The sequence below is a fragment of the Rana temporaria genome, chromosome 10, assembly GCF_905171775.1.
Source record: "Rana temporaria chromosome 10, aRanTem1.1, whole genome shotgun sequence".
NCBI classification, from domain to species: domain Eukaryota; kingdom Metazoa; phylum Chordata; class Amphibia; order Anura; family Ranidae; genus Rana; species Rana temporaria.
The window spans coordinates 72,782,283-72,800,039 of NC_053498.1; the positions used below are offsets into that span (position 1 = coordinate 72,782,283).

General features: G+C 42.9%; 1 protein-coding gene and 1 long non-coding RNA gene across 2 annotated transcripts in view; both read left to right on the top strand.

Annotated features, from left to right (window-relative positions):
* Positions 1 to 14,390, top strand: part of LOC120915178 (transmembrane protease serine 13-like) — an 89,863-nt gene extending 75,473 nt beyond the window's left edge. The window contains exons 9-13 of the mRNA XM_040325462.1: positions 2,274 to 2,440; positions 6,821 to 6,919; positions 7,009 to 7,151; positions 11,278 to 11,430; positions 13,745 to 14,390. Of these exons, the coding sequence (XP_040181396.1) occupies positions 2,274 to 2,440; positions 6,821 to 6,919; positions 7,009 to 7,151; positions 11,278 to 11,430; positions 13,745 to 13,762 (580 nt within the window). The 3' untranslated portion in view covers positions 13,763 to 14,390. The remainder of the gene's footprint in view (positions 1 to 2,273; positions 2,441 to 6,820; positions 6,920 to 7,008; positions 7,152 to 11,277; positions 11,431 to 13,744) is intronic.
* A 584-nt stretch (positions 14,391 to 14,974) lies between these two features.
* Positions 14,975 to 16,681, top strand: LOC120915179. The gene is made up of 2 exons (XR_005743849.1): positions 14,975 to 15,443; positions 15,777 to 16,681. It is a non-coding gene; the product is annotated as an uncharacterized LOC120915179 (long non-coding RNA).
* The last annotated feature ends 1,076 nt before the right edge of the window (positions 16,682 to 17,757 follow it).

Here is a 17,757-nt window from a genome sequence, read left to right on the forward strand (position 1 = left end):
TCAGGGTTAATTTACATAACACACGCCCACCTCTTCACAATTTGAATTAGGCGGGCTTACGCAGGCCTATTTACGCTACGCCGTAACTTTTTTTTGAGAATACGGCACTTGCCTTTAAAAGTTGCGGAGGCGTAACATAAATAGGATACGTTACGCCTGGACAAACATACGCCATTCTACGTGAATCTACCCCCATGTATTTTGGTCTGAAGTTGGCTCATTTCTGTCTACTGTTTTAGGCCTACCTAATATCTTGCACCCCAAAAAATAGTTTATTAGGTATTTTTGGTGAACTGACTGTTCCTACACATGCTAAACGTTTATTACGAATATTATATTCTGTCCTGGCAAGGAACAACTTGTCCTACTCTAACCAGTTGGCTCCAGTTGATAAATGACAGCCTGCCTTTATACAAGCTCCCATTTGAACTTCTTAAAAAAACTCATCTTTTTGATAAGTTTTTTTCATAAGTGGGTGTCCAGCCCTCTTACAGTGAGAACGTTAGACTCGAAAACTTAGAATGGTTCCCTTTATTTTCCCTTTGGCACTCATGACATTGTAATACACTTCTGATTTGTCATTATTTTCTTTTTTTTGTTTACGAAAGCTTTATTGGAAGATTAAATCATGACAGAAGTGCATTACATACAGAATATATTATACATTGCTACATGTAACATAGTTTCATATACATTACCATTCTCTATGCTATTAATGTTCTTTTTTTGAGACAAGGGAGGCATAGTTGGGTTTGTATTGTACCCAGGTTGTTATTGCTTACTTGTATAACAATTAAAAAAGGATAATAAACATTAAAAAAATATATAAAAAAATTATCGTATTTATCGGCGTATAACACGCACAGGCGTATAACACACACCCTAAGAGGTAAGTTTCAGGAAACAAACTTTCCACAGCTCCCTGCGTATAACACAGCACAGTTTAGCCTCTATTTTCAGGGTAAAAAAGTATGTGTTATACGCCAATAAATACAGTACTTTGGAATAAATACCCAATCACAAGCACAGAGTTAAAAAAAAAATGTTTTGCTTGCACATGTTTGGATGATGGTTCACTTTGCCAAGACCCCTTTCGCACTGAAGCGCTTTGCAGGTGCTATAACGCTAAAAATAGCGCCTGCAAAGCACCCTGAAAGAGCCGCTCTATTCACTCTAGTATGAAAGCCTGAGGGCTTTCACACTGGAGTGGTGCGCTGGCAGGACGGTAAACAATGTCCTGCAAGCAGCATCTTTGGAGCGGTGAAGGAACGGTGTGTACACTGCTCCTCCACCGCTCTTGCCCATTGAAATCAATGGGCACCGCAGCCATAACGCTGGCAAAGCGCCGCTGCAGTGGCGCTTTGTGGGTGGTTTTAACCCTTTTTCGGCCGCTAGCAGAAGTTAAAAGCGCCCCGCTAGCGGCCGCATACCTCCGCAAACATGACGGTAAAGCGCTGCTAAAAATAGCGGCACTTTACCGCCAACTCCGCCCGTACCCCAGTGTGAAAGAGGCCTAAGAGAACAGCAGATTTGCTTTTGCCTTTAGCAAATCTACCTCTTTGAGTCAATAACCTAAAACAAGTATGAAGAGAAGAACTAGTTCCGGTGTCAGTGACTCAAAATATTAAAGGAAGTAGGTAAGCATAAAAGTCAGGTATATGGTCGTTTCAGAAGGAAACTGGAAATTTGAATGCAAATTCTTAGTTGTGTGAAATAAAAAAAAAGAGCAGAAACATCAATAACACTAAATAAGTGAGACAGTGGGATTGATTTACCAAAACTATGGAGTGCAAAATCTGATGCAGTTCTGCACAGAAATCAATCAACAGTTTTTTTTTTTGTCAAAGCTTAAGCCTGGGTTCACACTGGTATGACAAACGCTCCGACTTTGGAAGCTCATGTCGCATGACGTGTGAAAATCAATGTTTCCCTATGAGAGCCGTCTTAACTGGTCCGACTTTGAAAATGCTCCCTGAACTTCTTTGGTCTGACTTTGATCCAACTTCAGCCATTGAATATCATTGAAGTAGGATCCTTGTCCTAACCAATGTAGGACCAATGTAGGACTGATGTTGCAGAGAATGACAGTTGTTTTACTGTCATGTAGTATCAGTGTGAAAGCAGCTTTATTGAATAAGCTGAGGCTAGAAGCTGGCTACCATGCACAGCTGCACCAGATTCTGAGTGTGCCGGTTTTACTAAATCAGGAAAGTGCAAAAGCTATGTGATTTAATTATTGTATAACAACACATCTCTACTCCCTTCTTTGGCAGCTCTATTCCGATTGAAGACTGGAGGATTGTTGCTGGTACAAATAATTTGAACCAAGCTCGCAGCGTGTCTGGTGTTTCGGCTATTATAAGACATGAGAACTACAACGCAGATAATGATGATTATGACATGGCTCTGATTAAACTGAAAAACCGCTTTACTTATTCAGGTAAAGATAATAGGGGTGAGGAATTAAAGTGGAATTAAAGTGTAAGTAAACGTTCGTTTTCAGCCAAGGAAGCTGCCATCTTTGCCTCTGTTTAATCTACAACTGCCATGATGCTGCACATGTGATCAGTTGTGACACCAGTCATTGGATAGTTTGACAGTTTGGTTGAGAGCCTAACCAATGGGAGTGTTACATTTTCGGTACGTGCTGGAAATTAGGCTGTTTTTTGAAACTGGTAAATGGATGGGTTTACTTCCGCTTTAGATGCGTGAGAATAAAAAAGTGAATTGCATACTTAAATAATTACTAGTTTAGCAACAGCTGTCAAGTGCCAGGGTTCAAATGCCTAATGAAATCTTGGCATTTGATCGCAGAATACAGGGAAGGGGCTTGAAACCAGGAGGAAGTGAGACTTAAAGCGGAGGTCCACCCAATTTTTTTTTTTTTAAGCCAGCAGCTACAAATACTGCAGCTGCTGACTTTTAATAAATAGACACTTACCTGTCCAGCGCGCCCACAATGTCTGCAGCTGAGGCCGAGCATTCGCTCCTCTCTCGGCTGCCCCCACCGCCATCCTTGGTGGAGGAATCAGGAAGTGAAGCGTTGCGGCTTTACAGCCCGGTTCCCTACTGCGCATGCGTGAGCAGCGCGCCCTCACTGATCCTCGCTGTCTCCTGGGATCAGTGTGTTTCCCAGAAGACAGCAGGAGTGGGGGGGGGGGCCTTTAGTGGAGTGACTCTTGTGGGAGTCATTCCTGGAAGTCGGTGCAAATACCTGTATTATACAGGTATCTGCACCCCCCTCCCCCTGAAAGGTGACACTGGAGGGGGGGACGGTTCCGAAAAAACGGGGGTTCACTTTTTGTGTGCACCTCCACTTTAAGGACTTGAAAATTTGAAAAAAGTAATGGTATGATTACGGCCATAGGAATTGGACCTGTATCTTCAAACGAATGCCCTGCCTGACTGTGACCCAGGGGTCCTGTGGAAGGAACATAAACCCGTCATTAGAGGTATCCTCATTAAACACGGGGCACGAATTAGGCGTGAACGTGCGGAACAACTTTCCCGTTTACTACAAACCTTAGCAACAACAGAAGCTAGACACAAACACAGACCCAGAGACTGCTCTCACTGTGCTCAAGTACCAGATCACTGACTTGTTACACTATAGGGCGAAAGCGGCGTTACAGTTCTGCCGCAAGACCAGTTACGAGTCCAGGGACAAGTGTGGAAAATTACTGGCGAGGATGGTTAGGGAGCTTAGACTTTCCATTGCCGGACATCTGTAGATATTACCAAGCCCTACACCTTGGCAGGGTCATTGGCTGGCACCGCCACTGCAAACTGAAACTATGGGCACAATTAGAACAGAACCAATCTCCCATACCTTTCAAGAGTGCACTGTGGCGCTGGGACACACCACTAGCCTTAAAATCGCACCCTCTCATTGGGAATACCCTGAGACAATGCGCGCAGGCCACCATCCAAATCTCGCAAACGACCACAACGTCCCCCTTAACTCGCCGGGTCTTTTGACCTCACAGTTCCTACCTCTATGTAAAACTAATCGAACCACTGCCTACCCACTGAGGTTTCTGTCCTCCCTGAGCTCGGCTTAGGACACCTGCGTTACCGTTTGACAGGTGTACCGCCCCAGTCAAACTCCCCACCTGCCACTGTCCTCACCCCTAGCACCAAAGTCAAAAGTCTCCGAGTCATTTTCGATACCTACATGACAATGGATGCACAAATAGGGTCAGTAGTCAGCGGATCCCACCATCTGCTGCGCCTACCACGCAGACTCACGCCCTTTATCCCGAAAGAGGACATTGCAGTCGTGGTGGGAACAATCATCAATTCCAGACTCGACTACGCAAATGCCCTCTATCTAGGACTCCCCAAATACCAAATCACTCGTCTGCAAGTCGTTCAAAATACGGCCGCTCGACTAGTGACTGGGAAAAAAACATGGGAATCAATCTCACCTTCACTGAGATCCCTTCATTGGTTGCCAGTAAAAGACAGAATCACTTTCAAGGCACTCTGCCTAATACACAAGTGTATTCAAGGAAATGCCCCCCAATATCTATGCGAAAAAATAAAAGCCCATAACCCCAATCGCATTCTGCGATCCACCAATCAAAACCTCCTCCAGATACCCAAAGCCAGATACAAGTCCAAAGGAGATCGAAGATTTGCAGTCCAGGGACCTCGCCTGTGGAATGCACTACCAACCACCATCTGACTGGAGTCGGACCACTTGGCCTTCAGGAGAAAGATTAAAACCCATCTCTTCTGAGGTCAAGGGGTTCCTTACCCATGAAATGGATACAGAGGCGATTCAGTTCGCGATTCAGTTCGCATGTGTTGCGCTTTACAAGTCTCTCTCTCTCTCTCACAATTGAGGAGTTAACGGACTCCGGGGGCCTCTACCGACTCCCATTTTGGAACGCAGCACAGATCCACCACTTTCTCCAAACTTTGCGGGACCCTCAAGCATATTCTAGGACACTAACCACGTTTGAGGAGTATTGCTCCGGAATGGAACCACTGCACCAGGTCCTGTCCAAGACGTATGCCCTTCTGAACACTCCTAAGGAGCAGCCAGAATTGGCCTGCATCCTGAAATGGGGGATAGACCTAGACCGCACGTTTACGATGCCACAAATCCAGAACATGATACACCTCTCCCTTAAGTCTTCGCTGTGCACTAAGGTTCAGGAGACCAACTATAAGGTGCTGACCTGATAGTACATGACACCCAGCCGACTCCACACTATATTCCCTGACACAGTGGAGCACTGTTGGCGTTGTGGTACAGACAGGGGAACGGTTTTACATATATTCTGGATGTGCCCCAAATTAACAACCTTCTGGACGGCAGACCGCACTATCTGCCAAAAGTACTGACTTTGAGATCCCAGACTACCCAGCATTTTTCCTACTACACGTATCCACCATGTCCACCAAAACCTACAACAAAACAGTTTTGCGTCACCTAGTGAACGCAGCAAAAGCCTGCATTCCCTTGCTATGGAAACAGCAAACTCCACCGACCACAGCACTATGGCTGAGGAAGGTGGAAGACATGAACAGGATGGAAGACTTGATGCTAACTGTGAATGACAGGCATGAGATAAAGGGTCCACATATAAAAAAACGTGGACCCTTTGGAATATGTTCATCTACTCAGAAGACGGCAAGTCCCTATTTGGGACCAGCACACCATCACAGGATTAGGTTATGTGAGGCTCTGCATACGGGGCATGAGAATGGTCAATATCTGACCCCAGCTGCCACCTCCCTACCCCCCCCCCCCTTCCAATTCCCCTATCTTCTTTCTTTTTTTTCTGTGCTTTTTTCTGTTTTCTTTTCCTTTTTATTGTTAGTTTATATGTATAGTTGTGATAAGGCATGAAGAACAGTCTCTCTATTAAGTGGATAAGCAAGGGATGGGAATCCCTGACTGTCCCTGCAGCCCTTGTGGCAACGGGCCACATAGGCAGTGTAGACCTGAGACTGTTGAAATTCTGTTGTTTTACATATTCTTATTCTATGCGCATTATCTTGAGGAGGCTGCGACCTCTTAGGCCTTGTACACACGAGAGGATATCCGCTGGAAACGGTCCGCCGGACCGTTTCCAGCGGATAAATCCTCTGGCGGATTTGGATCTGATGGCTGTACACACCATCAGATCGAAATCCCCGCGGAGTACATCCGCGGTGACGTGGCCGCGCCGTCGCCGCGGCGACGTGCGCGACCCTGGAAGGTAAATACTTCCACGCATGCGTTGAATCATTACGACGCATGCGAGGGATGGGAGCGGACGGACTGATCCGGTGAGTCTGTACAGACGACCGGATCAGTCCGCTGGACTGGATTCCAGCGGATAGATTTCTTAGCATGCTAAGAAATTTTTTTCAATGGGAATCCGTCGGCTGGATTTTTATCCGCCTGAAAATGTCCGCTAGGCCGTACACACGACCGGATCTATCTGCTGGAACTGATCCGCGGATCAATCCCAGCGGATCGATCCGGTCGTGTGTACGGGGCCTTACACTGTAGAATGATGTTTCTATATGTGGACGTTGTTCATCCCTGAAAAACCTTAAATAAAAACTTATATTTGCAAAAAAAGTTACAGCAGAAAAAATATATTGAACTACAGAATGACTAGCCCTGGGCTCTTGAGTGTGAATCTACAGTGTGTGAAATACATCACTAAGATAACAATTATTATTATCAAAATGCGTTTACATATAAAATAGCAGGTAAAGTTATTTTTAAATATTTTTGTATACTTTTGCATTGTTTTTATAATAGCATTTCTTATAATTATGTAGTTTATACATCCTGCACCTTCTGTCCTAATTTTAGCTACCATCCAGCCTGCCTGTCTTCCAATGACTAATCAAAACTTTTACCCCAACACCAAATGCTGGATCACTGGATTTGGTAAAACCGTTGCTGCATCCGGTGAGTAAAGGAAATTTCTTGCTATAATAGCAATTGTTAGGGAAGACGTACAATGACTTATGATGATAAATACATGTCTCTTCCTGTAGAGGAAACTTCCCAGCAACTGATGAAAGCAGAAGTGACCATCATCTCTGATTCAACCTGCAACAGTGTTAATGTGTATAATGGCCAAATCAGTGCGCGAATGATGTGCGCTGGAGATCTGAGAGGAGGGACAGATTCTTGTCAAGTGAGTATTGGTGGACCAATCTAAGCAGGGGTCATATGGCTTATTTTTACAGCAGTACAAATAATAGGGTGACTCCATGAAGATGTCAAACAGTTGAAAAAGCAAAGGCTGGGTTAAAGAAATTTCAGAAGGAGCCAGCCTGCAGATAAGGAACCCCAAGGCCCAGATTCACGTCCAGCGGCGTATCTCTGCGGCGACGTAACGTATCTGATTTACGTTATGCCGCCGCAACTTAGACGGGCAAATGCTGTATTCTCAAAGCACTTGCTCCGTAAGTTGCGGCAGCGTATCGTAAATCGGCCGGCGTAAGCCCGCCTAATTCAAATTTGTATCAGGGGGGCGTGTTTTTTGTAAAACTACTGTGACCCAACGTGATTGACGTTTTTGTGGAATTTCCCACTGCTCTAAAGTACGTCCCAAGGACGTCATTGGTTTTGACGTGAACGTAAATGACGTCCAGCCCCATTCACGGACGACTTACGCAAACGACGTAACTTTTTCAAATTTCAACTGCCACGCGTACGTTCGGGAATTCGCATATATCTAGCTAATTTACCTACTCAACGCGGAATTCAACGGAAGCGCCACCTAGCGGTCAAAAAAATATGCAGTTAAGATCCGACGGCGTAAGAGACTTACGCCTGTCGGATCTAATGGATATCTATGCGTAACTGATTCTAAGAATCAGGCGCATAGATACGACGGGTCGGATTCGGACTTACGACGGCGTACATGGCGCTACGCCGTCGTAAGTCCTCTGAGAATCCAAGCCATAGTCTTTACCTTGGGAATGGCATAGTATTTGCAATCTTTACAACTGTAGTCCTCATTGAAAGTCAATCCCGCAGCTGTAAAGGCCCATTCTTACCATTACGTTATAAGGCCCCTTTCAGACGTCCGCTCCGCTCGTCCGTTCATTACAAGTCCGTTTACGGACTTGTAATGAATCCCTATGGGATCGCGTCCGTTAGCGGATGGAGCATCCGCTAACGTCCGCGACCATCCGCGTCCGTCGGGATCCGCTTTTGCGAACGCAAGAAACCCTATTTTTCTTCCGTCCGGCGGAACAGATCGGATGCAGACGGACAGACGGTCCGTCTGCATCCGATCCCCCGTAGGGGAGAGCGGAGCAGAGACAGGGCGGTCTCTGCACTGTGTGCGGGGACCGCCCTATCCGCCGACAGCTCAGCGGGGATGACGGATGATCCCCGCTGAGCTTTGGCGGACACACGGAGCGGACACAGAAACGGTCCGCTCCGTGTGAAAGGACCCTTACTGTGCCAAAATACACGTTCACAGCTACCGAAAACTGCTAAATGGTTTCCATTCTAATCTATGAAGCTCTTCACATTTGTTGTGTACGGTGTAGAGTATATTTAAATACCCTGCTTGCTGCAACTTTTCTTCTTCCTGCATCTTGTGCATCTGGTGTGCAATTCTTGAAAAACCTATATTATGCTAAAGCAATGCACTAAAAACACAATACACCTTTTAATCAGTTCACATTTATTCATGCGTCCACAATTTTACATAGAAAACATAAAGGATTACTTGTTTCAGTAACCAATGGTCGGACTTTGAAGGCAAGGAAATAATGGAGAAATTATAAAAAAATAGTTTATTGAAAAAAGTACATAATATAATTACAGTATTCAAGAATAAAAATCATATAAAATTATACAGTTTGTACAGTGAGCCCTTGTGCGTATACGCGTTTCGCCATTGGGCTTTTTCAGGACATGATCAAGGTTTAGAAAGGTAAAAAAATAGAACGAGTCTCACTGTCTTAAAATGGACTGAGCCTCATGTACAAATACCCATGAATCAGAAAGGTTCCAAAATGTAGAAGACCTCCAACGAACTTCACCGGAAGATAACAGCACACAGTTAGTTTCATAAATCCGATAGAAGGTTAGTAGGCAGCACTTTAATAATAAAGGTTTCCCAAATATGGAAGCTTTGCAGCAAATTGAAAAAAAGCAACGCACTAGTAGTTTTGCACATAGAGACGCATGTTGCTTAATGGGGGCAATAGTGCACAGCAGGTTGCTGTCTCCCAGGGCTGTGCTTTTTTACCTTAAGTCGCCTATTACCTGTCTTCTGCCAATATACGCTGGGTGGGCTATGCATTGCCCCACCTACGTCTATTGAAGTCCCATGTGTTCTGTCCATATTGGATTTGGGTTTGCTTATTGCGGCCCTTTCATGCATGAGTTGCACTATTGCCCCCGTTAAGCAACATTCGTCTCTATTTGCAAAACTACTAGTGCGTTTTTTCATTTTGCTGCAAAGCTTCCATATTTGGGAAACCTTTATTATTGAAGTGCTGCCTACTAACCTTCTATCGGATTTATGAAACTAACTGCATGCTGGTAACTTCCATGTAGTTCAATGGAGGGCTTCCACATTTTGGAACCTTTCTGATTCTCGGGTATTTGTACATGAGGCTCAGTCCATTTTAAGACAGTGAGACTTGTTTTCTTTTCTTATCTTTCTGAACATCGATCATGTCCTGAAGAAGCCTAACGGCAAAACGCGTAGACGCACATGGGCTAACTGTACAAACTGTATCATTTTATATGATTTTTATTCTTGAATACTGTAATTATATTATGTACCTTTTTCAATAAACAATTTTTTTTTTTTTTTTTTACTTTAAAGATTTTTATTGAAGCAACAATAGAAAAACAAAGCAGTACAGTCCATCTTGACCATGTCAATCATCAAAACATGTGCAAAAAAATCATTCAGAGCATACAATACAAATAATCTTAGATAAACAGTCTGAGACAGTCAGAATGAACAGTCAATAAATTGAGCATATACCATAGCCATGTATATGGAATATATGAGAAATTTACACTCAGTTGTGTACTCACGACAGGAGCAATAATGTAATAGAAAATCAAAAGCAAGAGAAGCTGATGGAGTAAATAAGAAAGAAGGAAATAAAAAAAAGAGAGAAGGTAGAAGAGCTCAGGATGAACTATATAAAGAAAGAATGACATGGAAAGATAAAACCAACCCAGTCCCACTAAAATAAAGCATAGAATTCTAGCTCAGGATTGGAGATGCAACAGCCACCATGGATTCCACTTAGCGTCATAAATAAACAATTTTTTATCATTTCTCCATTGTTTCTTTGCCTTCAAAGTCCGACCATTGGTTACTGTAACAAGTAATCCTTTATGTTTTCCCTCTAATTACCAGATGTGGCACTGTGAGTGTGCCCCCCCCCCTTTTTTTCATTTTCCACAATTTTACATATTTGCGGGAAGGTAATTGAAAAAAATGGAGCAAAACACAGGACAGTTTCATGATAGTCCAAGAAGTAGTCGTAGATTTCTCTTTTTATTTCCTCAAAATGTGGATAAAGTCATTACTTGGAAAAAAAAGGGTTCCATCTTACGCAGAGCTTTTTTTCTCAGAAAATAGGTGCAGGAACTCAACCACGACCCCGTTCAGATTTCACAAACAGTAGAAGGGTATTAAAGGGGCATTAAATACCAGGATTGCATTCCCTACAGGGTGCAGAGTTCAGGGGGGTTACATAAAGAGTGCAGAGCTGTCACTTGTAAACACAGAAACCAGACTTCTGTGTTTACAAGTGATTGTGGTGAGCAGGCACCAAAGGGTCTGAGCCAAAGGTGGTGGAACTGAGTTCCCCCAAGTTCCCCCTGAAAAAAGCCCTGATCTTACGGGACTTTTAAAGCCTGGACACTACATAATTATACTCCTGATTATGTAGTATTTGTGGCGACTGTATATACAATCACCAGGGCCTTAAAAGTCCTGTAAGGGGGAACCCTTCCTTTTCCTATTACCATTTGGGATGTTGGCCCACCTATAGTTCGAACTATCTCAACTTTCTTGTCTAAAGTCATTACTTGGGCCCAATTCATCTGTATTCGGCAGCTCACCACAAATACAGAGATTCTTTAGGAGAGGACATTTGCCCAAATTGAAAAAAAAACAAAAAAAAAAAAACAAGTGTAATAGGACAAAAAGGGTTTTTAAAGTAATTTATTAGTCAGCTCCGGGGCCCTCCCTGTCTTCTTATTTGATTTAATTTAGTGCTTATAACTCACAAGTAGACGTACACTAATGTAGTCTGATCTGGTTACAGGGGGACAGCGGAGGACCACTGGTGTGTTTGCAGGAAAATCGTTGGTATTTGGTCGGTGTGACTAGTTGGGGAACTGGCTGTGGGCAGCCGAATAAACCAGGAGTGTACTCTCGTGTTACTGAATTTCTAAGCTGGATACACAACAAGATGGAGGTAAGAACAAAAACAAGATTTTCACCAGTAGGATGGAAGTAAAAGAAGACATTGCAGTTCAGGTTACTCAGCCTAAGAGCCCATTTTACATTTTTGCATTACGAGTGTTGCAATTATTTAATATAAATGGGCTGCCAACACACTAAAGCTTTCCAAAAAATCTGACATGCTACAAATTTTGTAACGCAATGCAGGATGGTGTGTTTGCATGCTTTGTGGCCTTCAGAGTGAATGACACCACAATACAAGTAGTGGTTAGGGGTGCATCTGAATCAAAGAAATCTAGATAAATAGCCTAATAACAATGGTGGCACTAGGAACAGTGGTATAGTAATAGAATGTACTGACATTAGATATCATTATACTATTATAGTTGTATTATTTTTTCTTTCAAAATTGCTTACTTGAAAAAAGAATTGCCTATTACGTGAGTTACTGCCATCTTTAGGAATAAGTAAAATTGAGATTTTCACTTTTGTGAAATTTCTCCATTTCATCTAAATGCAATAGAGTCTATGGGGAAGGTGTTAGAGAGGTTTTCGTTGGTTTCCTAAGGAGGCAATGCTCCATAAATAGCTCATAAGGGTTACTGAAGTTGGTCTAAATTACCCTGAACTTGCTGTTGTGACTAAAATTGGTCCCACATTAGTCTTATTATTCATGTTTTTTCCCATCGAAAGAAATAACAGACAGAAAAAAAAAAAAAAAGCGAACAAGGTTTTAACTATTCTCAACTCCATTGGTCGCCAACCTTTTTGAACCAGGGACTGGTTTTGTGGAAGAAGATTTTTCCACGGACGAGGTGGGGGGGGGAGGGAGATGTCGCTTCAATCATCCCGACACAATGGACAGTGGCAGGAATAGGTCATCCAGCGCCCAGGGCGAACATGCCAAGGTGCGCCCCCCACCCCCGTTTTATGCATGACCAATCATCTTACCCACACCTGATCATTAAGATCATGAAGATGAGATGGGGTCAACGAGAACATGTTACAACCTGAATACTGGTGTAACATGTAACATGTTCTAAAATGTGAATTTATCATATAAGCTGGTACACTTTTGTTCACATTGCTGGCTGATAGGTTCTTGAATCTACACAAGTGATGTGGATGCAGAAAAAGGTAGGGACATTGTATTCTGACAGTGAGGACTATATGTTTTTTAAAAGATGTGTATGTGGAATACATCTATGTAGCACCTACGAGGTCCCAGCCTATTCAAGAAATGTACTCTCTCTCTCTCTCTCTTAGTAAACCTGCAATGCAAGGTGCAGGGCAGGTTTACAGACAGCATAGTACAGGGTGGAAGGCAGAGAAGGTCAGGACTCATGGGGAGGAGATGCAGTCTACCATCTGTCTCAGATCTTCGGGGCTCCTGTGTAATCTTCTCTTCTGGCTCCGCACACCAGTACTGGAGCTCTTACTGTGAAAGCTCTGACTCAACCATCCACACTAACAGGAACCCAGGAAGAGAGCTGAGGGAAAGGAATTCCCCTTTCTAAAAAAGGGCGTGATACTCTTCTGCCTGCTAACAAACCGCCCCCTCCCACATTCCACCCACCACTCACCTCCTTCAGTGAGGTTCGTGCGGCCTGGCCTTAAACAGGCCATGGACTGGTACCAAGCCATGGCCCAGGGGTTGGGGACCCCTGCTCTTCTCTATATAAATATAATCTATATAATAACATTTGGGATTTAAAAATTCTCAGGTACACTGTATTACTATCTTCATTTTTGTAAACTAAAATTTAAATGGACATTATTCAGACTTTCAAGTATAATTAAGGGCAAAACATCTATCTTTTTTGGAGTGGATTAGAACATTTGTCATTTTTAATTGCTTGTGTCTCTGTTAGGAAGATTCAAGCTCTCTTTTTGTCCCGTTTACCTTTATCACTGAGACTGAAAGTAAAAGAAAATCCCAAATTTTGGGTTGTCATCAGAACAGGAATAGAGGGAAATCTTCTACTGGGACACTTGTTCTGGTGACAACCAGGGATTTCCTCACTTTTACCTCTCACTTCATGTGACTATGGGACAGGAAGTGACAAATATCCCAAATTGGACACAAGTGGGAAAAAAAACCTGGCAGCGGTTCTAAATCTTTCTCTATCCAAATGAAAAAAATAAAAATAATTTATTTCTACTTTCAGTCACTTATTTTTAATAACATTGATTGTGTCATGTTGTCTGAACAAAAATATAATTCTTCCCCAAAGTGCCTCATTTGTGCTCTTCTTAGGGGGCAGTATGAATAGTGGAACCCTTATTTTTTACTAACCTTTCAATATTTTTCTGATCTTCTTTTACAGCTGGAGAGGAACCAGTGACCTATTTCTTTAGAGGAGTAAGAGAATACGGCTTGACTGCGACTCTAGAGAACAAAGCACACTACTGAGGAGAAATAATGGGGAGTTCAGAATACACTGTATTAGTGACATTGAATACATTACATAATACAGTGTCATACAATAACCTGTCACTCACCGGGGAACACTCATAAAACAAAGCAAAGATCCTCAGGAAATGTCAGTGAAATGCCATTTGGAAGTACCTACCTTGTGATTCTTGGTTAATAATCTTAGCAATGAAGACCTTCTTATGCAGACCTTCTAAGCACTTTATGCCTTGGGCAAAACTGGAAGTATTGGAGCTGTGTTTATGGCATAATCTATGTTGGCTACACAAATGCTTGATTTGAGCTAAAATGATACACAAATCTGCATGTCCCAGAGACCTAACAAGCAAAAAATTTAAATCTCTTACAGTAGCTGTGTGTTGGTCCATAGCCACCGACAAAAAAGTGCTGCAATATATTGACCTACCTATCTGTGGATTAAAACTGTGTTTAAATGCTGCAGATGATACATTAACAAAATGCATACACAATGGCCCAGATTCACAAAGCACTTACGCTGACGTATAACACGTTACGCTGACGTAAGTGCCAATGTGCGCCGGCGTATGTGTGCGGCAGACCCACGAACCAACATGCGCTTAAAAACAGGCTACACCCCGCCAACGTAGCTTGCACACGCCGGCGTAGGGTGGGCGCACATATGGGCTGGGCGCATGTTGCTGCTCCCATTGATTAGCCATTCAAACATGCGAATGAGGGAAATACGCCGATTCACGAACGGCGAGATGCGCGTAAGTTGTACGTTCGGTGTAAAGTTATTCCCCATAAATGAGGTGCAACCCGGCAACAGACATGCACAGGTCTGCACCAGGGAACACAAGCCGGCGTATTGTGCGTTGGACGTGTGTCTGGCTGAGCATACGTTATGTTCACGGCGTACGCGGTGATCCGACGTAGCTTAGGCAGTTGTGCCGGCGTGGTTGTGAGCAGGCGCAGGGGGGTGCTGTGTATGCGTCCACGTTGCGGCGCATGCGCAGTTCGTGATACGTACCTGTCTGTCGCTCGGCCCATCATTTGCATGGGGTCACGCCCACTTCCACCTACGCTGGCGTGCACCTTCGAAACCTACGCCACTCTAGCGCAACGTTGGGAGCACTGGCTTGCTGAATGCAATGCTTGCCTCTCCGCGCTACGTTGGCGTGGCGTACATTGTGTGCTCTACGGCGGCGTAATGTGCGCCTTGCTCTCTGTGAATCTGAGCCCATATGGGCAAAGGTTTGTGGACATCCCACTCCAAAACCCCGGAAATAATTATGGAGTTGTTATTCCTCCCCACTACAACCCCCCCCCCCCCCCACCCCCACTCTCTGGGAAGGCTTACAAAGTCTTTGTGGTGTTGAAAGAAAGGACCCATCTGCCAATTGGCATTCCAGTTTATTCCATTTTAAAAATTCTGAGGGGTATCCACATATGTTTCACAATACATTTCACTTTAACAAAGCATTGTTGGTCTGTTATCACAACAACACCGTGGGTAAAGATTAAATACATATAGAAATACTTTGCCAAAATAGTTTTTTTTTTTCTATATGTCACGTCCACTTACTTTAGTTAAAGGTGCAATCAACACAAGCATAGTATCCAAAACTGGAGTATAATGCCTCGTTTCCACTGAGCGGATCGGTTCGGTACGGTACGGTTCGGTACGCTATTTTGGGTGTTTCCATTATGAAAGCGTGCCATAAAAGCGAACCGTACCGGACCATTCTGGGTCCTGCTTCAGATGTGGGGCCATAGAAATGGAACGGTTCCATTAGGGCGGACCTACAAATACATCTCACTGATTGGTGGACGCACTAGGCATTTTTCCTAAATCCTGTATGGTCCCGACGTTCCGATTTGCAGTGGAAACACTCACGAGAATAGACCGGTTCTAAACTGTTCCAAACATACTGACCCGAACCGTTCCGTTCAGTGGAAACAAGGCATAAGTATATCATTTTGCTACTAATACATTTTATATTGATATCTCTTGTCACATCCGTTTCCTGATACTAGGAAATATAATTTTTGGGTAATTTGGAAGAAGAAAAAAGAAGATTACCAAAAGAAACATTGTGTGACCATCCTCTGATTGCATCACATGCTGAAACCAAACCTTATTCAACAACTGAGTTACAGCAAGAATTGGCCAAATGTATTGTGACATAAGTGAATAATGCTTTTGAAAATAATACTTATGCTAGGCAACAAGCTCAATACACTGATAAAAACAAAAAAATATGTAATTACATCTGAAGGCTATATCAATTTGATGGCTGACAGTGAATCATGAATTCTACCTTTGGGATTTGCACTCGGGCCAACTTGTAAGTTTTTTAAAAAAAAAGATATATTAACATAGTGGGAAGGAAGGAAACATCATCATTATATTTATATTTTACATGTTTTCTGTTAGCTGTGCATAAATGCTTAACTGTATGCCAGTTGTTTAAAAAGCAGTAGGAAAGACCTTAGTCTGGGAATGAAACTGCAGAGGAATTCAATGTCACAAATTTCTACAAGAATTATATACTGTAATTCATTTCTAGGATTGTTAATCATATCACAAAATATTTCCCCTTATGTTTATAGAGGACATTTGATAAAGGATGATATTCTATATGTGTGTGTGAGAGATTGTGATCAAAGTTATGTAAATAGCAATGTGTTAAAAATTGTTTCTATTTTTATATATACATATATAGCTGTATATGGGGCCACAGTTGTGTTTTGAATACATGCTATGCTTCCTGATTAGGAACATAGCATAACTACATATAGGTATGAGAGTGGTCAGAGGTGCCGGCACAATCAGACCACCCTCCATTATATGCCTCAGCTGGGACTTCCACAAACATTAATCCCAGCCAAGCATGTGTATGTTTGCCTATTCAGAGAAGAAGGGGCAAGAGGAGAGAGCCTTGGGCATCCATTACAGGTGCTAGATTATTTGTGAGAAAAACAGTGACTGCAACAGATTTTCGAGCCTGACAGATCAACCTTTTCTAGTAGAGTGGTCATTTGGTGGGCATCTGCCTGACCCATAGACATAGGAGGTTTAACTGATCAATGGTATTGATAAACTGTTATCTCATGTCTGTGGGTAGCTTTAGGCTGGGTTCACTCTAATACATGTTTAGGGTCATTCTAGAAAAGTTCCAGGTATGGGTATCATATTTTTACATGGTTACATTAGCCTAGCTTAGACCAATGTAACTATTCATATACCAAACCTGTGGAATCCCTATAAAAGCTGGAAATCAATCTTGTAGACATCGCCTCTCCAGTGATCTCCATTAGCTTCTGGGTCCAGTGCCTCTGAATGAACTAAATGGAAAAACAGGGCTATGATGTCATGCTCTCCATCTTGTCTAATTAGAGAATACGTTGTATTCATTGAAAAAATGCTAATATTCTCTGAATGGTGCCAATGCTGAGTGGCCAGGCTCCTGTGTTCACAATGCTACACTCAAGTAGGGGTGACTTTTACAACGATTTACAGTTTCTGAATCTAGAGAGATCCCTCAGGTATGGTATATGCATACTTACATTGGTCCAGGCTGGACCCTTGTAATAATGTAAAACAATCCATACCTGGAATTCATCTTTAATTTACAATGGGCCCCCATTGCACATCAACTCATTTCACCCTTCAAAGGTATGTTTCTGCGCATAGGCACTTGTTAGGGGCTCAAAAGTAATGAATGGCCCGAGTCGACAAAATACATGTATCAAAAAATGAGCAGAGTTTCAATATGTATTTTTTTATGCAAGTATAAAGACAGCTCAGATCCATAGTAACTAACCAAAAGTGGAAAATATTACCAGCTCAGGTTATATGTAGTATGGGAAACAATATACTCTTCCTGTGTTTTGTGTGGTAGCTGATTTTATTACAGCAGTGGTTTAGCACCAATGCACAAA